The sequence below is a fragment of the Oncorhynchus nerka genome, linkage group LG14 (genome assembly GCF_034236695.1).
Source record: "Oncorhynchus nerka isolate Pitt River linkage group LG14, Oner_Uvic_2.0, whole genome shotgun sequence".
NCBI lineage: Eukaryota > Metazoa > Chordata > Actinopteri > Salmoniformes > Salmonidae > Oncorhynchus > Oncorhynchus nerka.
The window spans coordinates 20763749-20784857 of record NC_088409.1 but is presented as its reverse complement, the minus strand read 5'-3'; the positions used below and the strand labels follow the sequence as shown (position 1 = coordinate 20784857).

General features: G+C 42.1%; 1 protein-coding gene across 1 annotated transcript; it reads right to left on the bottom strand.

The window, feature by feature from the left end:
• Positions 1–1112: 1112 nt before the first annotated feature.
• LOC115146783 (peroxisomal carnitine O-octanoyltransferase-like) lies at positions 1113–20002 on the bottom strand. The gene is made up of 17 exons (XM_065027176.1): positions 19629–20002; positions 13157–13276; positions 12934–13058; positions 10862–11043; positions 10015–10139; positions 8303–8411; positions 8109–8202; positions 7903–8028; positions 7718–7819; positions 7521–7604; positions 6909–7016; positions 6562–6692; positions 5788–5911; positions 5516–5688; positions 5327–5446; positions 2212–2338; positions 1113–1148 (listed from the first exon to the last, which is right to left on the bottom strand). Exons 2-17 carry the CDS (start codon positions 13269–13271, stop codon positions 1113–1115), a joined length of 1881 nt encoding a protein of 626 aa, XP_064883248.1. The 5' UTR covers positions 13272–13276; positions 19629–20002.
• Between the last annotated feature and the right edge of the window lie 1107 nt (positions 20003–21109).

Sequence of the window (21109 nt, the reverse complement as noted above, 5' to 3'; positions counted from 1 at the left end):
GAAATTTCTGCCTGCTTTGGTGGGATGGAGTTTTGGCCTGCCTGGTGACATCACCAGGCATACATTGGTTTATTGACCAATAAGAAAGAGTTCAAAAACTCTCTGACAATAACAGCTAGTTTTCAGTTTTCCCCACTCCGACAGTCCTAGCAAAATTCTTGCTTGAGAAATTGCTCTTCGCTAACCAGTCATTTTTATTTTTTAAATTACCATTTTAATTGAAAACAATCACAGTAAGGTACTTAATTGTTACCCAGAAATGATTTGATAAAACAGCTGCATTGGACCTTTATGGTTGAGAGGAATTCTTTTTGAAATGATCATGAGATGTGGCCTTCCAAACGGTCTCTGTGCTATGCTCATGCTACTGGAAGTGCCTGAGGTATTTAAAAGGACCAAAGAGTTCCTGAATGTTTTGTTTACCTTAACTGTAGGTAATATGTTGAGTGATATACACACACACACACACACCTGAGGGTTGGGGCTCAAGCACTAACAGTATATTGATACAAACCACTTCCTGTTTCTACGTTGCACTGAATTAACTGACTCTGCTTGGGTATGTACTGTATGTATGCATTACTTTTTTCCTTATGTAAACAGGTATCATTAATAAAGATGTTTTATTTGAATATTTGGGCTCATGACATGATTCAATCACTTTGATTTGTCAGTTCAATCACACTAAACAACTTTCATATTCAATAAAACATTTTCCAAGTTTACATTGTCAGTCAAGGCAATACTATAATTTTCCTACTGTAAAGTGAGTTAGATCATTTTCACTACTTTAGGCATTAAAACAGCTTCTTTTCATTTTGTTGAGTGAATCAAATGCAGTGTTCATCTTTTATCACTTTTCTCTCATTTACAACAAAAAAACATGGTGAAAATCTCAAGACTGTCTGAAAGGTAGTAACACAATGCCGTGTTGGAGAGCATCAAAACCGTGATGTATCATGGGTATATTGTGACAGGAATGTTCATTATTACAGACATCTACTACATAAAATGGCATATTGCATAGGGCGGCAGCCTATGGATCTGGCATAGGAGTGGTAGAGCTATTCAGCAGCTTAAAGTCTAAAATGTCCGGTTAATTAGGGAGCTATTCAATCAAAACCACCTACCAGATCTCTGGGGACAGACTAAAATAAGGACACAGCAAAAAGGCACATCATTTACTTGGGTTTCCTTCCGTCTCACCCAAACACCGTTTCATTGATCATATCCAGCCAAATGCATAATCCTCTACTGATGTGCAAAACATAAAAACAATACATTTTCTTGCCATGGAAACTGGAAAACAGTTTTGATTGAGTAGGGCCCTTATATAATACCCTTGAGGCCTGAGGTGAGACGGTAGTCAAAGACAACATGACCCGTTTCTCTCTGTTTCTCAATTTCACAGCTTCACAGCTACATGCCTCAGTCACTCTTCTGGAAAAGCCAATCAATGTTAAAATAATACTATTCACTAATGACCAGGGACAGGTGACATGGGTTACACTAAATGTTACAGTTACTTAGCGGTTGGCATGGGTTAACTAAAAGAGTCATTTTAACCAACCAAGAACATCTATGCGCATGGCAGGGTTAACACTCTTCTGGAAAAGCCAATCAATGTTAGAAAAATAATACTATTCATGAATCACTAATGACCAAATGACAGGTGACTTAGCGGTGTACAGCGCATGGCATGGGTTAACGCTGGTCACTGCAGAGTGGAAGTGTATGTTAGCTTAGCGGTGTACAGCGCATGGCATGGGTTAACACTAAATGTTAGTTAGGATGTGTATGTTAGCTTAGCGGTGTACAGCGCATGGCATGGGTTAACACTAAATGTTTCTCACAACATAAAAACAGACGAAATCTAAACAGAATCGTGGTAGGAAATTCAATCTATACATTTTGAAAACAGGGAATCCCCGATCTAGCTGCTACATAAAATCACAGAGAATGATTCACTAAGTGCAAAATTAACTAATTTGTTGAGCTGCATTTAAACAAATAACACATTTTTCTTTTTTAAATGCAGAAAACAATAAATGTGCCTTTGCATTGATCTGTGCAGAACTAAACTATTATTGACTACCATCTACAAACTCTGTGTGTGTGTGTGTGTGTGTGTGTGTGTGTGTGTGTGTGTGTGTGTGTGTGTGTGTGTGTGTGTGTGTGTGTGTGTGTGTGTGTGTGTGTGTGTGTGTGTGCTGAGTGTGTGGTGTGTGTGTTAGATGTGTGGTACATCATCTCATGTAGGGAGGTAACCAGGTTCTGGAACAGTGTCTCTGCATCTGTCTCTCGACTGGACTTCCACGCTGTACAGGAAGCCACGATCCTGAAACAGGAAGTACAAGTCAGATACTGGACACTTGTAGAGGTTTTAAAAAATCTGTCCATCATAGAGAGGACGGAACAACACAGCTGCACTTCACCCTTGACCTCACCTTGACCCCACTAACTAGATGACACAGAAAACAGCTGGAATAGTAACTGTTATCTGACCCAGAATGCATTGTCCAGAGTCCAGGACCTAAAGCACCAACATTTATCTAGAGGTATCTACTCAGAAGGATATCTAAACACCATCACTCTCCCTACAGTATTATGTCATCAGAAAGACAGGGGGAAGGGGAGGGTACCAAATAATTTTACATCCTCTAGTCTACCTAAAATGTAGTTTATTTTAGTAATGCACTCATGTGTTGTAGGTTGGAGCTAGGTGGTAATGTGTGTGTGTTTACTGGTCAAACTGTGGATGATGTTGTGTGGGGTCAGTGTGTGTGTGTGTCTATTTACTGGTCAAACTGTGGATGATACTGCATGGGGTCAGCTGTTGCACAGCAACTCATTGCCTTCCTGAAGACAAACAAAGTATACGAAATGCTTCAGTCTGGTTTTAGACCCCATCATAGCACTGAGACTGCACTTGTGAAGGTGTTAAATAACCTTTTAATGGCGTCAGACCGAGGCTCTGCATCTGTCCTTGTGCTCCTAGACCTTAGTGCTGCTTTTGATACCATTGATCACCACATTCTTTTGGAGAGATTGGAAACCCAAATTGGTTTACACGGACAAGTTCTGGCCTGGTTTAGATCTTATCTGTCGGAAAGATATCAGTTTGTCTCTGTGAATGGTTTGACAAATCAACTGTAAATGTCGGTGTTCCTCAAGGTTCTGTTTTAGGACCACTATTGTTTTCACTATATATTTTACCTCTTGGGGATGTCATTTGAAAACATAATGTTAACTATCACTGCTATGCGGATGACACACAGCTGCACATTTCAATGAAATATGGTGAAGCCCCAAAATTGCCCTCGCTGGAAGCCTGTGTTTCAGACATAAGGAAGTGGATGGCTGTAAACGTTCTACTTTTAAACTCGGACAAAACAGAGATGCTTGTTCTAGGTCCCAAGAAACAAGGAGATCTTCTGTTGAATTTGACAATTAATATTGATGGTTTTACAGTCGTCTCAAATAAAACTGTGAAGGACCTCCACGTTACTCTGGACCCTGATCTCTCTTTTGACGAACATGTCAAGGCTGTTTCAAGGACAGCTTTTTTCCATTTATGTAACATTGCAAAAAAAAATCTGTCCAAAAATGATGCAAAAAAATGAATCCATGCTTTTGTTACTTCTAGGTTAGACTACTGCAATGCTCTACTTTCCGGCTACGCGGATTAAGCACTAAATAAACTTCAGTTAGTGCTAAATACGGCTGCTAGAATCCTGACTAGAACTGGCTTACTGTTAAGGCAAGGGCTGATTTCAAGGTTTTAAGCAGTACATGGGCTTGCTCCTACCAATCTTTCCGATTTGGTCCTGCCATACATACCTACTACCTACATATACGCTACGGTCATAAGACGAAGGCCTCCTAATTATTCCTAGAATTTCAAACACCTGGAGGCAGGGCTTTCTCCTATAGAGCTCCATTTTTATGGAATGGTCTCTGCCTACCCTTGTGAGAGACGCAGACTCGGTCTCAACCTGTAAGTCTTTATTGAAGACTCATCTCTTCAGTAGGTCCTATGATTGAGTGTAGTCTGGCCCAGGAGTGTGAAGGTGAACGGAAAGGCACTGGAGCAATGAACCGCCCTTGCTGCCTCTGCCTGGCCGGTTCCCCTCTCTCCACTGGGATTCTCTGCCTCTAACCCTATTACAGGGGCTGTGTCACTGGCTTACTGATGCTCTTCCATGCCGTCCCTAGGAGGGGTGCGTCACTTAAGTGGGTTGAGTCACTGACGTGGTCTTCCTGTCTGGGTTGCCCCCCCCAATTTGGGTTGTGCCGTGGCGGAGATCTTTGTGGGCTATACTCGGCCTTGTCTCAGGATGGCAAGTTGGTGGTTGAAGATATCCCTCTAGTGGTGTGGGGACTGTGCTTTGGCAAAGTGAGTGGGGTTATATCCTGCCTGTTTGGCCCTGTCCGGGGGTGTCATCGGATGGGGCCACAGTGTCTCCTGACCCCTCCTGTCTCAGACTCCAGTATTTATGTTGCAGTAGTTTATGTGTCGGGGGCTAGGGTCAGTCTGTTATATCTGGAGTACTTCTCCTGTCTTATCCGGTGTCCTGGGTGAATTTAAGTATGCTCTCTCTAATTCTCTATTTGTTTCTTTCTTTCTCTCTCTCGGAGGACCTGAGCCCTAGGACTATGCCTCAGGACTACCTGGCATGATGACTCCTTGCTGTCCCCAGTCTACCTGGCCGGGCTGCTGCTCCAGTTTCAACTGTTCTGCTTGCGGCTATGGAACCCTGAACTGTTCACTGTGACTACTATTATTTGATCTTGCTGGCCATTTATGAACATTTGAACATCTTGGCCATGTTCTGTTATAATCTCCACCCGGCACAGCCAGAAGAGGACTGGCCACCCCTCATAGCCTAGTTCCTCTCTAGGTTTCTTCCTAGGTTTTGGCCTTTCTAGGGAGTTTTTCCTAGCACCATGCTTCTACACCTGTTTGGGGTTTTAGGCTGGGTTTCTGTACAGCAGTTTGATATATCAGCTGATGTAAGAAGGGCTATATAAATACGTTTTATTTTATTTGTGTGTGTGTGTTTACTGGTCAAACTGTGGATGATATTGCGTAGTGTCAATGTGTGTGTGTGTGTGTGCTTACTGGTCAAAGTGTGAATGATGTTGCGTGGGGTCAGTGTGTGTGTGTGTGTGTGTGTGTGTGTGTGTGTGTGTGTGTGGTGTGTGTTTACTGGTCAAACTGTAGATGATGTTGCGTGGGGTCAGTGTGTGTGGATGTGTGTGTGTGTTTACTGGTCAAACTGTGGATGATGTTGCGTGGGGTCAGTGTGTGGGTGTGTTAGCCCACCTGTCGTCTCCGATGCGGTAGAAGAACCCGTAGCCATGGTGCACCATGGGAGCAACCGCTCCCAGGACTGTGGTGTAGCCAACCAGACTGGTGGACAGGGTAAAGTTACCGCCCCCGCCACTGGAGAGAGAACACACACAAATTACACACACCATAAACACAAACACACACACACACACACAAACACACCTCTTGGAATACAGTGGATCAGTGAAAAGGTCTGGCATAGGAAGTCCCTCCTCCTTGGCGATCAGGTAAAGGCCCAGGAGATGTCTGTCAAAACCTTTTCCATTCTGTGCCTCAGCCATCAGTTTGTTATGCTTGTTGAAGGCCAGCAGCAGGGCTTTCCTCTTAGCCTCAGCCTGGGAGACATACAGAAAGTCAGAGTGTAAGTATCATGTATGGCATGACAATATATGAAGAACTAATCGTTTACTGGACACACACACTCTCACACTTACGCTGGCTGCAGGGAGGAGCATGGTATGGCACCAGTTCTGTGCCTCCAGGGTACAGGGCCTCATGGTCTCAGTCCTGCCGTGGTAGAACCTTCTGGTCATCGCTGTCTCATAGCAACTACCTAACCTGGGAGGGGGGATTATCATCAATCATCAGTTATGGAGAGAATATTGGGGAGGAAGGATGGATGAAGTTGATGGATAGATGGATGGGTGGGTGGGTGGATGGATGAATGTTGGGTGGATGGATGGATTAATTGGATGGATAGTGGATGGGGGGCCAGCTCCAAGCATAAGAGACATAAGCCGTTGCTTAGGGCCCCAGGCCGCTAGGGCGCCCTCAACCTCACCCCAAATTATTATTATTTGAGAGTTAGAATAGTAGAATACACCAGTTGCAAGGTCGAAATGTGGTTCTACACCAGTAATTTCTCTCTTGTTATGCTCTGGCAGTCAATCAATTCACCATGTCTTCTAACATTTCTTAAATTGGTAAGTTAGTCTAGCCAGCTATCTAAACTTGTAATCATGACTGAACACCGACCAGGGTGACTAAGGGCCCTGACCTCCAGGGGGCCCCTATTGATTTTGTTAGTCACTCACTCTATCATCATTAACATGGCATAAGTCATGGCAAAATGTGTAGAATTACAAGAAATTAGTTTTAAAACTGAAAATAATGTCTCTCCACCCCATGGCCTAGCTTAGGCCCCAACGAAATCTCGCTTAGGGCTTCCAAAAGGATAGAACCGGCCCTGGCTGGATGGATGGTATTACCTCCCATGCTGTCTGTAATAAGCCAGTTGAAGGGCCAGTTGTATGAAGGTGTCTGGGTGGAGCTTCCTCTGTTTGATGGCTGCTTTCCCAAACGAGGTGAACGCATAACACACCACCTGCAAGTCCTGAGTCTGGAGACACACACGCAGGCGTCTGTCAAACCAGATATCACACAGATTAGAGTTGTGTGTGTGTGGTGGGGAGAGTAAGGGCCTGTGAGGGTGTGTTTGTGATGAACACAACACCTGCGATGGTCCAATCTGACGACCAGGGAGATGCACAGAGTCATGAATGTGTGTGTGTGTGTGTGTGTGTGTGTGTGTGTGTGTGTGTGTGTGTGTGCTCACAGTCTCAAAGTACTGTTGCTTGGCATGTGCAACGTCACTCCTGACTCTGTCATCCACAGTGAAGACCAACTCTTCAGGAAGAGGCATAGGCCGCACCGTCTCAGAGCCCTACATAGACACACACATCAACAAGTATACTGTTGCTTACTCACAGTGAAATTAACCTGTTTATTACCTGATACATGGCAGCATAATAGAGAGCCATCTTATCCTGTTGTTCTCAGGTGTGAGCTACGGCGTAAAAATCTTCTAAATAGAACCAGAGTGTAGTTTTATGCTGAGCCGGCATGCTTACGCCCAGGCGCCCAGAGTGTAGTTTTATGCTGAGCCGGCATGCTTACGCCCAGGCGCCCAGAGTGTAGTTTTATGCTGAGCCGGCATGCTTACGCCCAGGCGCCCAGAGTGTAGTTTTATGCTGAGCCGGCATGCTTATGCCCAGGCGCCCAGAGTGTAGTTTTATGCTGAGCCGGCATGCTTACGCCGAGGCGCCCAGAATGTCCCACACTCAGCAATACTTATGCGTCCGGTTTAGCAGGCCAGTAAGACATTTATAATTAAGGACAAACAAGATATACAGTCACTGAAAATAAGTTCAATAGAAACAGAATTTACCTTCCACTTGCCGTCTGTAGCTTTGAGCTGCTGATCCACATAGTAACCCTGAGTTACCAGCACCATGGCATCGTAGGGGGCATGCTGCAACACACACCAGCAATTACCATATATAGGAGCAGACTCACAACAAAACATCATTACACTACTGCTAACAGAGGAGCAATCATCTCTCTCTCTACAAAACAGTAACACACGTCACAATTGGATCCGAAGGTTCCGTCGGCGAAGGAGAGGGAGTTGTAGGACTTGTCTCCCCAGCGGATGGTGGGGTCTCCTGTCAGCGCTTCCCGGGTCACCTGGGGGCAAAGGCCAAAAGTCAGATTATACCATACTAAGGATGGTATGGATGCCTGTGGTGTGTGTGTATGTGTGTACGTACCAGTGTGTAGTTCTCTGAAGTAGCGTAGGGTTTAGCATCGTCCAGTGAGACCACAAACAGACTGCTCTGGATGGTCTCTAAGATGGTCTTATTGGCTGGATCTATACCTATCAGATACTCCCTGGCCTACAGACACAGAGAGAGCGAGAGAGAGTGAGGTTTAGGGCATGGTGATGTCCATACTATACAGCCAACTTCACACACACCTTAGCCCAGCGTGTCCTCTCCTCTGAGGTGAGAGCGGCGACACCATCTCCCGCTGGCTCCCCTTCACAACACTGCTTCACATGGGTCAGCTGCCTACACACACACACACACACACACACACAAAGGCACATAAATACTTGCAAATATATGCAGATTCACACAAATATACCTAAATATCCACCGGCCAGAATACCTGAGCAGCTCTGGAGGGGTAAGAATGTGTCCGTCACACACTGCATCAAACGAGAAGAAACGCCCCTTACACATCACCACCACGTGGGAGGGGCATGGACCCTCGCTCTCTACAACACACACAGAAAAAACATCAATACATACAGCACCAGTCAAAAGTTTGGACACACCTACTCATTCCAGGGTTTTACTTTATTCTTACAATTTTCTACATTGTAGAATAATAGTAAAGACATCAAAACTACGTAATAACACATATGGAATCATGCAGTAACCAAAAAAGTGTTAAACAAATCAACCTATATTTTATATTTGAGATTCTTCAAAGTAGCCACTGTCACGCCCTGACCTTAGAGAGCCGTTTATTCTCTATTTTGGTTAGGTCAGGGTGTGACTAGGGTGGGTACTCTAGTTTATTTTATTTCTATGTTGGCCTGGTATGGTTCCCAATTAGAGGCAGCTGTCTATCGTTGTCTCTGATTGGGGATCATATTTAGGCAGCCTTTTCCCACCAAGGTTTTGTGGGACCTTGATTTTGTGTAGTGCCTGTGGCACTTACTTCACATTTCGTTTGTTCGGTATTGTTTTTGGTGAGTTTAATTTATTAAAACATGTGGAACTCTATGCACGCTGCGCCTTGGTCCAGTTATTCTGACAACGATCGTGACAGCCACTCTTTGCCTTGATGGCAGTTTTGCACACTCTTGGCATTCTCTCAACCAGCTTCACCTGGAATGCTTATCCAACGTTTTTTAAAGAAGTTCCCACATATGCTGAGCACTTGTTGGCTGCTTTTCCTTCACTCTGCGGTCCAACTGATCCCAAACCATCTCATTTGGGTTAGGTCGGGTGATTGTGGAGGCCAGGTCATCTGATGCAGCACTCCATCACTCTCCTTATTCAAATAGCCCTTATTTTGGGTCATTGTCCTTTTGAAAAACAAATTATTATTAATTATAGTCAAACCAGATGAGATGGCGTATCGATGCAGAATGCTATGGTAGCCATGCTGGTTAAGTGTGCATTGAATTCTAAATAAATCTCTGAGTGTCACCAGCATAGCACCCCCACACAATCACACCTCCTCCTCCATGCTTCATGGTGGGAACCCCACATGCAGAGATCATCTGTTCACCTAATCTCCATGTCACAAAGACACAACGTTTGGAACCAAAAATCTCAAATCTGGCCTCATCAGACCAAAGGACAGATTTTCACCGGTTTTATGTCCATTGCTCGTGTTTCTCTGCCCAAGCAAGTCTCTTCTTATTATTGGTGTCCTTTAGTAGTGGTTTATTTGCAGCAATTCGACCATGAAGACCTGATTCAGACAGTCTCCTCTGAACAGTTGATGTTGAGAAGTGTCTGTTACTTGAACTCTGTGAAGCACTTATTTGGGCTGCATTTTCTGAGGCTGGTAACTCTAATGAACTTATCCTCTGCAGCAGAGGTAACTCTGGGTCTTCATTTCCGGTGGCGGTCCTCATGAGAGCCAGTTTCATCATAGCGCTTAATGGTTTTTGTGACTGCACTTGAAGAAACGTTCAACGTTCTTGAAATTTTCCAGATTGACTTGACCTTCATGTCTTAAAGTAATCAATACACACATCCACACACACACACACACCTAAATAAATAACAGAGTACTACACACAAAAACAAACCACAAACATCATATTGCATGTCGATGTCGTGGTGGGGGGGGTCACCTACCTGTCTTAAAGTAGTTGATGATGGTATCCTTGGTGACTCCAGGAACTTTACATGTACAGAACAGCATTCTGAACTGGTCCATATCCAACACCACATTACCAGCTTTATGAGGGTCCAGCCTCTCCCTGTCGGGGACCGCACAGTCAGAGAGTGTGTACTGAACGTGTGTGTTTAGGGACACTGTCCAACTAAATGCTTAGTTGCAGGTTCCTTCTCGACAACGGAACAACAATAAGAAATCAAATATAATAATATAAACATAAAGTAACTGGCTCAGTAGAATAGAATAAATATTTTAAACAACTATAATACAGGAAGAATTTATAGTTAAATAAAAACACGTGTTTTGGGGAAGGGGGGGATTGGAGGGCAAGTGTTTAAATTGTGCATTATTTAGCAATCGGAAGAGTCTGGTAGCAGCAGTTGTGATGTGTGTGTAACCTTAATACATATACACGGAGTGTACAAAACATTAGGAACACCTTCCTAATATTGTGTTACATGCCCTTTTGCCCTCAGAACAGCCTCAATTCGTTGAAGCATGGACTCTACAAGGTGTCGAAAGCGTTCCACAGGGATGCTGGCCTATGTTGACTCCCTGTTCAAAAAGCACTTAAATATTTGATCTAAGCCCACTCAACCTCTGAATGACACACACACAATCCATGTCTCAATTATCTCAAGGTTTAAAATCCTTCTTTAACCTGTCTCCTCCCCTTCATATACACTGATTGAAGTGGATTTAACAGGTGACATCAATAAGTGATTATAGCTTTCACCTGGATTCACCTGGTCAGTCTATGTCATGGAAAAAACATGTTTTGTACACTCAATGTGAGTATCTTACGTGCGAAGCAGGTGCCAGTACTGTAGAGTGTGCCACATGCTTATGCTGGTCCTCTGTAGCTGTACTCCCTCTGTAGGGGGCCAGCAGTGCTCTAGGTAGGGTGCAGGACCTCCGAAGTTCACATTCAACTGGGAGGGGTAACGCAATTCCAGATAGGCTGCATCCAACCACCAGTCCTCCAACTGCAGGAAAACACACAGAATAAAGATGAAACACTGAAATGACTGCAGTATTTAAAACACTCAAAGATTCCCTTTCACAGTTGCTCAGGGTCGAGCATGGTGTGTGACCAGTTCCCACATGTTCTAGCTGTGCAGTGTGTTGAGTGTAGAGGTCGACTGATTAATCGGAAAGGCCGATTAATTTGGGACGATTTCAAGTTTTCATAACAATCGGTAATCGGCATTTTTGGACACTGATTATGGTAGACTTACATTGCACTCCACGAGGAGACTGCGTGGCAGGCTGACTACCTGCTATGCGAGTGCAGCAAGGAGCCAAGGTAAGGTGCTAGCTAGCATTAAACCTATCTTATAAAAAACCATCAATCTTAACATAATCACTAGTTAACTACACATGGTTGATGATATTACTAGTTCATCTAGCTTGTCATGCGTTGCATATAATCGATGCGGTGCCTGTTAATTTATCATTGAATCACAGCCTACTTCGCCAAACGGGTGATTTAACAAGCGCATTCGCGGAAAAAGCATCGACGTTGCTCCAATGTGTAACAAACCATAAACATTGACGCCTTTCTTAAAATCAATACACAAGTATATATTTTTAAACCTGCATATTTAGTTAATATTGCCTGCTAACATTAATTTATTTTAACTAGGGAAATTGTGTCACTTCTCTTGCGTTCTGTGCAACAGAGTCAGGGTATATGCAGCAGTTTGGGCCTCCTGGCTCGTTGCGAACTGTGTGAAGACCATTTCTTCCTAACAAAGACAGCCAACTTCGCCAAACGGGGGATGATTTAACAAAAGCGCATTTGCAAAAAAAGCACAATCGTTGCACGAATGTACCTAGCCATAAAACATCAATGCCTTTCTTAAAATCAATACACAGAAGTATATATTTTTAAACCTGCATATTTAGTTAAAAGAAATTAATGTTAGCAGGCAGTATTAACTAGTCAAATTGTGTCACTTCTCTTGCGTTCACTGCACGCAGAGTCAGGGTATATGCAACAGTTTGGGCCGCCTGGCTCGTTGAGAACTAATTTGCCAGAATTTTACATAATTATGACATAACATTTAAGGTTGTGCAATGTAACAGCAATATTTAGACTTATGGATGCCACCCGTTAGATAAAATACGGAACTGTTCCGTATTTCACTGAAAGAATAAACGTTTTGTTTTCTAAATGATAGTTTCAAGAATTGACAATATTAATGACCTAAGGCTCGTATTTCTGTGTGTTATTATATTATAATTAAGTCTATGATTTGATAGTGCCGTCTGACTGAGCGGTAGTAGGCAGGAGCAAGCTCGTAGGCATTCATTCAAACAATGCTTCAAGCATTGCGAAGTGTTGTTTATGACTTCAAGCCTATCAACTCCCGAGATTTGGCAGGCAATACTATAGTGCCTATTAGAACATCCAATAGTCAAATGTATATGAAATACAAATGGTATAGAGAGAAATAGAGAACTAGTCCTACAATAACTACAACCTAAAACTTCTTACCTGGGAATATTGAAGACTCATGTTAAAAGGAACCACCAGCTTTCATATGTTCTCATGTTCTGAGCAAGGAACTTAAACGTTAGCTTTTTCACATGGCACATATTGCACTTTTTCTTTCTTCTCCAACACTTTGTTTTTGCATTATTTCATTAAACCAAATTAAACGTTTAATTATTTATTTGAGACTAAATAGATTTTATTGATGTATTATATTAAGTTAAAATAAAAGTGTTCATTGTTCATTCAGTATTGTTGTAATTGTCATTATTACAAATATATATATAAAAATATCGTATTGTTTTTTTTGGGGTCCTCCAATAATCGGTTTCGGCGTTGAAAAATCATAATCGGTCGACCTCTAGTTGAGTGTGTGTACCCAGTTCCTGCGTGTCCTGGCTCTCTGCAGTAGTTTTTGGTGCAGGTCTTTGCCGATGCCCTCTCCAAACCTCTTCACTACGGCTGCAGTCACCTGGTACTCCTCCTCTGTAGCAAACGGCCGCACTGGAAAATACACACAGACATTTCAGTAACTAGACACATTTTCATCCAGGGTCCATGCTAATGGTGCTTCTCTGTCTCACATGCAGCTGGCATCTCACCTGCATCCAGGTACTTGGCGAGGCTCCCCTCTAGAGACGGTACAGGGAGAGGAGGCAGGCTATGCTGGTACTGGAACGTCCGCTCAGTGGGGAACTCTGACACCTGGTTGGTCATGTCACCTACAGCACCAAAACACCTGGTTAGCCATGTCAACTACAATACCAAAACACCTGGTTAGCCATGTCGTCACCTACAATAGAAAAACACCTGGTTAGCCATGTTGTCACCTACAATACCAAAACACCTGGTTAGCCATGTTGTCACCTACAATACCAAAACACCTGGTTAGCAATGTTGTCACCTACAATACCAAAACACCTGGTTAGCCATGTTGTAACCTACAATACCAAAACACCTGGTTAGCCATGTCGTCACCTACAATACCAAAACACCTGGTTAGCCATGTTGTCACCTACAATAGAAAAACACCTGGTTAGCCATGTTGTAACCTACAATACCAAAACACCTGGTTAGCCATGTTGTAACCTACAATACCAAAACACCTGCTTAGCCATGTTGTCACCTACAATACCAAAACACCTGGTTAGCCATGTTGTAACCTACAATACCAAAACACCTGGTTAGCCATGTTGTAACCTACAATACCAAAACACCTGGTTAGCCATGTTGTAACCTACAATACCAAAACACCTGGTTAGCCATGTTGTCACCTACAATACCAAAACACCTGGTTAGCCATGTTGTAACCTACAATACCAAAACACCTGGTTAGCCATGTTGTAACCTACAATACCAAAACACCTGGTTAGCCATGTTGTAACCTACAATACCAAAACACCTGGTTAGCCATGTTGTAACCTACAATACCAAAACACCTGGTTAGCCATGTTGTAACCTACAATACCAAAACACCTGGTTAGCCATGTTGTAACCTACAACACTGTAAAATACATTTCCAGGTGAACAAAAGAGGAGAGCAGTCGCAGATGAAGACAATTTAGAATCAATCCTGTTTATTACAAGTTGCAACAGGGAGACACCACCCAGCATAGAACATGTCTAACTGGCATAGAACATGTCTAACTGGCATCTTGGAGACAGTCCTTTAATGTCCTAATCAGACAGCACCAAATGTTCTGTAAACAGCAGCCTGAGAGGCTTGTAGGAAGTCAAAACAAAAAGGCAACGACTTTGTCAGCTGCTACTGAATCACAGTGTCCACAGGATGTCATCAATACCATACAACAGTGAAATATCAGCGTGTCCTCCAGTCTGGCATTATGCACTATTGACAAATAGGAGAATAATCCATCTTTTTTTATTATTTATTTTAATTTAGCCTTTATTTAACTAGGCAAGTCCATTAGGAACAAAGTATTATTTACAATGACGGCCTACCAAAAGACAAAACGTCTCCTGCGGGGACCGGGGATAAAACAATTAAAATAATAATAATTCAGCATCATGTCTATTGACCATCAACCCGCACCTTGAATGTCACAAAACAGAAAATCCAATATGCTAACCATTGTGTAGATTACTCTAAACTAAATATTAACTTCAGTCATCCTAGATTTCCCCATTACAAGCACCAAAACACCTGGTTAGCCATGTTGTCCCCTATAGCACCCAAAAACCTGGTTAGCCATGTTGTCACCTACACCACCCAAAAACCTGGTTAGCCATGTTGTCACCTACACCACCAAGACACCTGGTTAGCCATGTTGTCACCTACACCAACAAGACACCTGGTTAGCCATGTTGGCACCTACACCACCAAGACACCTGGTTAGCCATGTTGTCACCTACACCACCAAGACACCTGGTTAGCCATGTTGGCACCTACACCACCAAGACACCTGGTTAGCCATGTTGGCACCTACACCACCAAGACACCTGGTTAGCCATGTTGTCACCTACACCACCAAAACACTTGGTTAGCCTTGTTGTCACCTACAATACCAAAACACCCGGTTAGCCATAGACCTACTGTCCCCTAGCCTGGTAGACTCTAGGAATCCAAGTGTGGACTGGGCAATCCTCCACTTTCGTCTAACTTTTAGATTTAAAAAATATATATCTTGGATCTTGGACCATGCTAACTGTACGGGAGAGTGGGGTAAGTTAATACATTTTTCAAGGGAAATAGTATTCTTTCTAAAAAATATATATATTTCAGGATGTTGTGTATCCCTGGAAATAATCAGAATTAATGTAAACAGTTTTGAAAACATAGTTTGTCACAAAAGAAGTGGTCTCTTGGCACCACATACCATGGGGTAAGTTGAGCTGCAGGACAGGGTGAATTAAATAAAGCGCCTTCAAATTTCTGTACTGAATGAAACACCACTACCTTTTAAAACCATGTCTATCTTTATTTTCTAAACGCATCTTTTTTTAAAAGCTTTTAATTACTTTAAGCACATTTTTAAGTGGCAAAATTTTACTTTTTGGGCAACCTATACAAATTGAATGTGAGTTCTGTCATTCTCATTCAAAGCAAGTCTAAGAAGCAGTAGATATGTTCTATGTGAGCTATTTCTATGCTTCCCATTCTTAAGTTTAGTTGTTGCGTCTTTTACCTTCGGTTTTGTACACCAGCTTCAAACAGCTGAAAATACAATATTTTGGTTATTGAAAATATTTCACAGTGGTTTAGATGGTACATTGATTCTCTATACCCGACACACTCAACTCTGGACCTCGAAGCCAGTTCCACTGCATTTTTTCGTTGCAAGTTGGCGCCGACAGATGGTCGCCTCGCTTCGAGTCCTTAGGAAACTATGCAGTATTTTGTTTTTTTAATGTATTACAAGCATTTCGCTACACTCGCATTAACATCTGCATGTGACCAATAAAATTTGATTTGATCAAGGACTGATTTTCGTAATACATGTATCACTAGCCACTTTAAACTATGCCACTTTATGTTTATATACCCTACATTACTCATCTCATATGTATATACTGTACTCTATACCATCTACTGCATCTTGCCTATGCCGTTCTGTACCATCACTCATTCATATATCTTTATGTACATATTCTTTATCCCTTTACACTTGTGTGTATACGGTAGTAGTTGTGGAATTGTTAGGTTAGATAACTCGTTGGTTATTACTGCATTGTCGGAACTAGAAGCACAAGAATTTCACTACATTCGCATTAACATCTGCTAACCATGTGTATGTGACAAATAACATTTGATTTGATGTAGCCCTGGGACATCAGGTGGGTGCAATTCATTATCAGGTAGAACAGAAAACCAGTAGGCTCCAGATCTTGTAGGGTAAGAGTTGAATACCACTGCTCTACATACTGAGTACACAAAACATTAGGAACACCTTCTTAATATTGAGTTGCACCCCATATTTGCCCTCAGAAGAGCCTCACTTCATTGGGGAATGGACTCCACAAGGTGTCGAAAGCGTTCAACAGAGTTGCTGGCCCATGTTGTCTCCAATGCTTTGTCAAGTTGACTGGACGTGCTTTGGGTAGTGGACCACTGTTGATACAGACGGGAAACTGTTGAGCGTTAAAAACCCAGCAGCGTTGCAGTTCTTTTTTGTATATTTTTTTATTTGACCCTCTTTTTCGATATTGTCTCAAAGCTGCAACTTTCCAACAGGCTCCGGAGAGGCGAAGGTGGAGTCATGCGTTCTCCAAAACATCACCTGCCTAACATCACTCCTTAACCAATGTGTCGGGGGAAACACTGTTCAACTGGCAACCGGTGTCGGCCCGCAGACACCCGACCCACCACAAGGAGTCGCTAGAGCGCGATGAGACAAGTAAAGCCCCACCGGCCAAACCCTCCCCTAACCCGGACGACGCTGGGCCAATTGTGCACCGTCCTATGGGACGGCCGGTTGTGGCACAGCCCAGGAATGAACTCGGGTCTGTAGTAACGCCTCAGACCGCTGCGCCACTTGGGAAGCCCTGGTGTTGCAGTTCTTGACACACTCAAACCGGTGCGCCTGGCATCTACTACCATACCCCATTCAAAGGCCATTAAATATTTTGTCTTTATTATTCGTTACAATATTTTGTTGAGGTTTAGGGTTTAGTGAATGATTTGTCCCAAATACAATTTTTAGTTTTTTAAATATTTAGGACTAACTTATTCCTCGCCACCCATTATGAAACTAACTGCAGCTCTTTGTTAAGTGTTGCAGTCATTTCAGTCACTGTAGTAGCTGACATGTATAAGGGAAAGGGGGATACCTAGTCAGTTGTACAACTGAATGCACACAACTGAAATGTGTCTTCCGCATTTAACCCAACCCCTCTGAATCTGAGATGCGCAGAGGGCTGCCTTAAATCAACATCCGGGGAACAGTGCTTTGCTGCTGCTTTGCTCAGGGGCAGAATGACAGATTTTTACCTTGTCAGCTCGGGGATTAGATCCAGCAACCTTCCGGTTACTGGCCCAACACTCTAACCACTAGGCTACCTGCCATAGTGTTCAGTCATCCGCATACATAGACACACTGGCATGTCGTTGGTAAAGATTGAAAAAAAGTAAGTGGCCTAGACAGCTGCCCTGGAGAATCCCTGATTCTACCTGGATTATGTTGGAGAGGACTACACGTTCGGTTATCCACATTACAGCATGGGGTGTAAAGCCATAACACATACATTTTTCCAGAAGCAGACTATGATCAATAACGTCAAAAGCCGCACTAAAGTCTAACAAAACAGTCCCCACAAACGTTTTATCATACATGTATCACAGCCAATCATCCGTCATGTGCTGTGTTTCTCAATAAGCATGCTGAAAGTCTGTTGTCAATTTGTTTACTGTAAAATAGTCTTGTATCTGGTCAAACACTGTAAAAAAAAGCCTGTCCCTTTAAGAACAGTGATGACATCACAGCTATCACAAGCTGGCAGAGTGTTTAGTTCATTACCAAGTGCAGCTGGCAACCTACTGCTGTAAACACAAATCTCAGTTTTGGACATTATTTTCTTTCTGGACAATTTATTCATCACTGTGCGTGAAAACCAAAACTGTAAGTAATGTATATGTTTTCGCCTTGTTTTACTGACGAAGTTGTCAATAGTTAAAGAATATTTTTGTAATTATTACAGCATTATGGGTCTCGTTTTTATGCTAGCTATCTAACATTCTTAGCTACATTTTGTTAGCTGGTTAGTCTGATGTTGCTAGCCACTTGTATTTTTCTTTCAGTCATTGGTTTAGTATAACAGATGAGAGCTGGATATCTTGTTTGTTATTGCTAAATGAATGTACATTATCTTAGTATTGATGCCATTGTATTCATATTTGTTATTTTCAGATCACATCTTGTTTGGATAAATGGACAATTAATTGGATAATTCCAGCTGAGTGACTTAGCACAGAATTGCAAACATTGTTAATCTCCAATCAACATCAAAGAACCCTAAACTGAGGAACTGTCTTTTTCACCGTTTCTCTAATAAGAGTACAATCTCCATAACACTAACCTACTCAATCAATGTATACCTTCCAGAGGCATCAACCTCTAATTCGAAGAAAGAAAAAAAAATCTCAAAGTGTACTAAGGGTTGGTAACAGGCTGATTGGTCAGCTATTTGACCCAGTAAAGGGGGCTTTAGTATTTTTGGGAAGCAGAATGATTTTTGCTTTGTGGAATTCAAAATGACAATGCTTGACTGCGTTTGTTGTTGGCATGTCATGCCTAAGTTTGCTAACTACTTTAACTACTTTAATACTAAAAAGTATTAAAGTAGTTGGCAATATCAGAGGGTTCATCTGATTCAATGAATGATGAATGCTGAGTTTGCATTTTTATAGAACAATCGTTAAATTATTTACTTTGATTTAGATACAAGCATCATGAAACCTCCCCAAAAATGTATGACTTGATGAAATTCCAGTTTTTTTGGATCTAACGTTAACTTCCTTACAACTTTTTCCATATTTGGTCAAATGATACATGTTTATGGTTTCCTACCTACCCCTTTGGATCAATGTACCCCAATCTCCCCTACTACAGTACAGTCATTATCTACAAAGATAGTGGTAGAATTTGTAGCTGGGCAATTCCATTGTAACGGAATTACTCTGAGACTTTAAAATGTATGCCAAACAAAACCCATTGATTTCAAAGTTTAACAAACCATACAACCAAATCAGAGTATCAGAGTAATTCCACATAAACATGTAATTGCCCAGCTAGCTAGACTCGCAGGCCAGATGCAACTTTTATTATTGGAGATCAAATTCCATCTTTTCCGAGGCGGCGCAGCCTTGTACCAATCGCATTAATAAGCACGTTTATAGCACAATTGCTCAGCAATTGATTACCATATAAATCCTGGATAGATAACCATATGATGAAACATAGCTAGCAAGTCAGTTCTACTTACTGCAGAAACAAGTGCACTAGCTAGCTATAAAATAGTTGGCCCCTTGCATTGTTTTCACGGCTCGAATGTAGGTCCGTTTCAGTTTGCAGTCCGATCGAAGCAGCTTAATCCCACAAACATGACAAGCAAACTCACCTTAGAATTTTGTGATATTCTGCGAATTCCGATATGTGAAAAGTTGTTTTTGCTCGTCCATTCAAAATAAAAATAATGTTGCGGCAATTGTTTAGACTAGACTAGAGGAAGGCGCTTGCGGTAGTTTGTGTTGTTGCTCCGCTCGTGGTGTATGCAGCGCTTCTCATCACCTTTCACCCAGTAAGTGGTCATGGCTAGAAAGGCTACAGCTTTTGTCAAAAGTGTATTTATTTTGTCATTTTAACCAACTCTGACCTTTTTCCAAATCTTAACCTAATTATCCTAACGTGCTACGTTAATTATCCTAACATGCTGTCTAAATTCTCCTAACCTGCTACGAAAAGTCCAATTTGACAAAAGCTGTATCCCATCTAGTCAACCCCAGTTAGCGGGCTGCCAACACCCGGAAGAGTGGAGTGGTAATATTATTACACGTGACTTGGCTTTATTCATTCTTCATGGATATCTATTGTGAGACTGCTAAAACACTCCTCTTAAAATAGTTGTTTGTTCTTTACACGGTTGCACTTTTAAATGGTGGAATGTCAGCATTAAATCCTGGTGCATTACCTGCCATGACAGTGTATATGAAACATCACACAAACTGTGATCAGTGATGATCACGGCACCATACAGATTACAGAAACAGCATCATTTTAAGGCTGCGTTACACATTTAATGCGCAATGGATTGTACCATAACTGTGTATTAGTACTAAACAAATGATTATATTAATACATATATATATCTCAAAACAAGCACATAAAGGCTTCATAAATCATAAAGGTCACGTTAACTGACTGATATTATCTCATAGAATACAACATATTAGATCTCCTAATCCAACATTTCGGTGTATATCCCAAAACCCCATTCTTTCCCGATTAGAAATGGCCAACAAAGCAAAGACAGACAATTCTAACTCATTTCTGTTTTTAAGGACTACAAGCTGGCTAGCTCTGCTGGATTTCCAGCAAAGTTGCTCATTGGTTGTTGAAAATAACATAAATATTTTCTGTGACAACATTTGAAGCCTTGAAAATAGAATTAGAATTATAGTCTAAAACAGTCTAAAACAAACATTTATCTGTTAGCTAGGCAAGTTGTTGTATTTTAAAGCTTAAAGCCAGACTCAATAAGTCTCATTTACATCATTTGTGATTATGGAGTTCATAAATACATTTTGACTATCTACACCTATTTTTAGGGCACTCTCGTTTGAGTGTGCCAGAGCGGAGAATAACTGATGAATTTACAAAAGCACAACACCCGTTGAATATGACAGGTGTCAGTAAAGATTGGCAAAAAAACAATAAAATTGTTGCTAGCAGCACAGTTAGTCACTCATGTTGCAATTGTGGAGGGAACCATGGAATGTCCAACAAGGGTGAAAGAGAATGAGGTGTCTGAAGTCAGGACTATTCAGAGCATTTCATATGCAGTGGCTGTTAAAAGGTTTGAGGGTTCGAATGGTGCTCCTG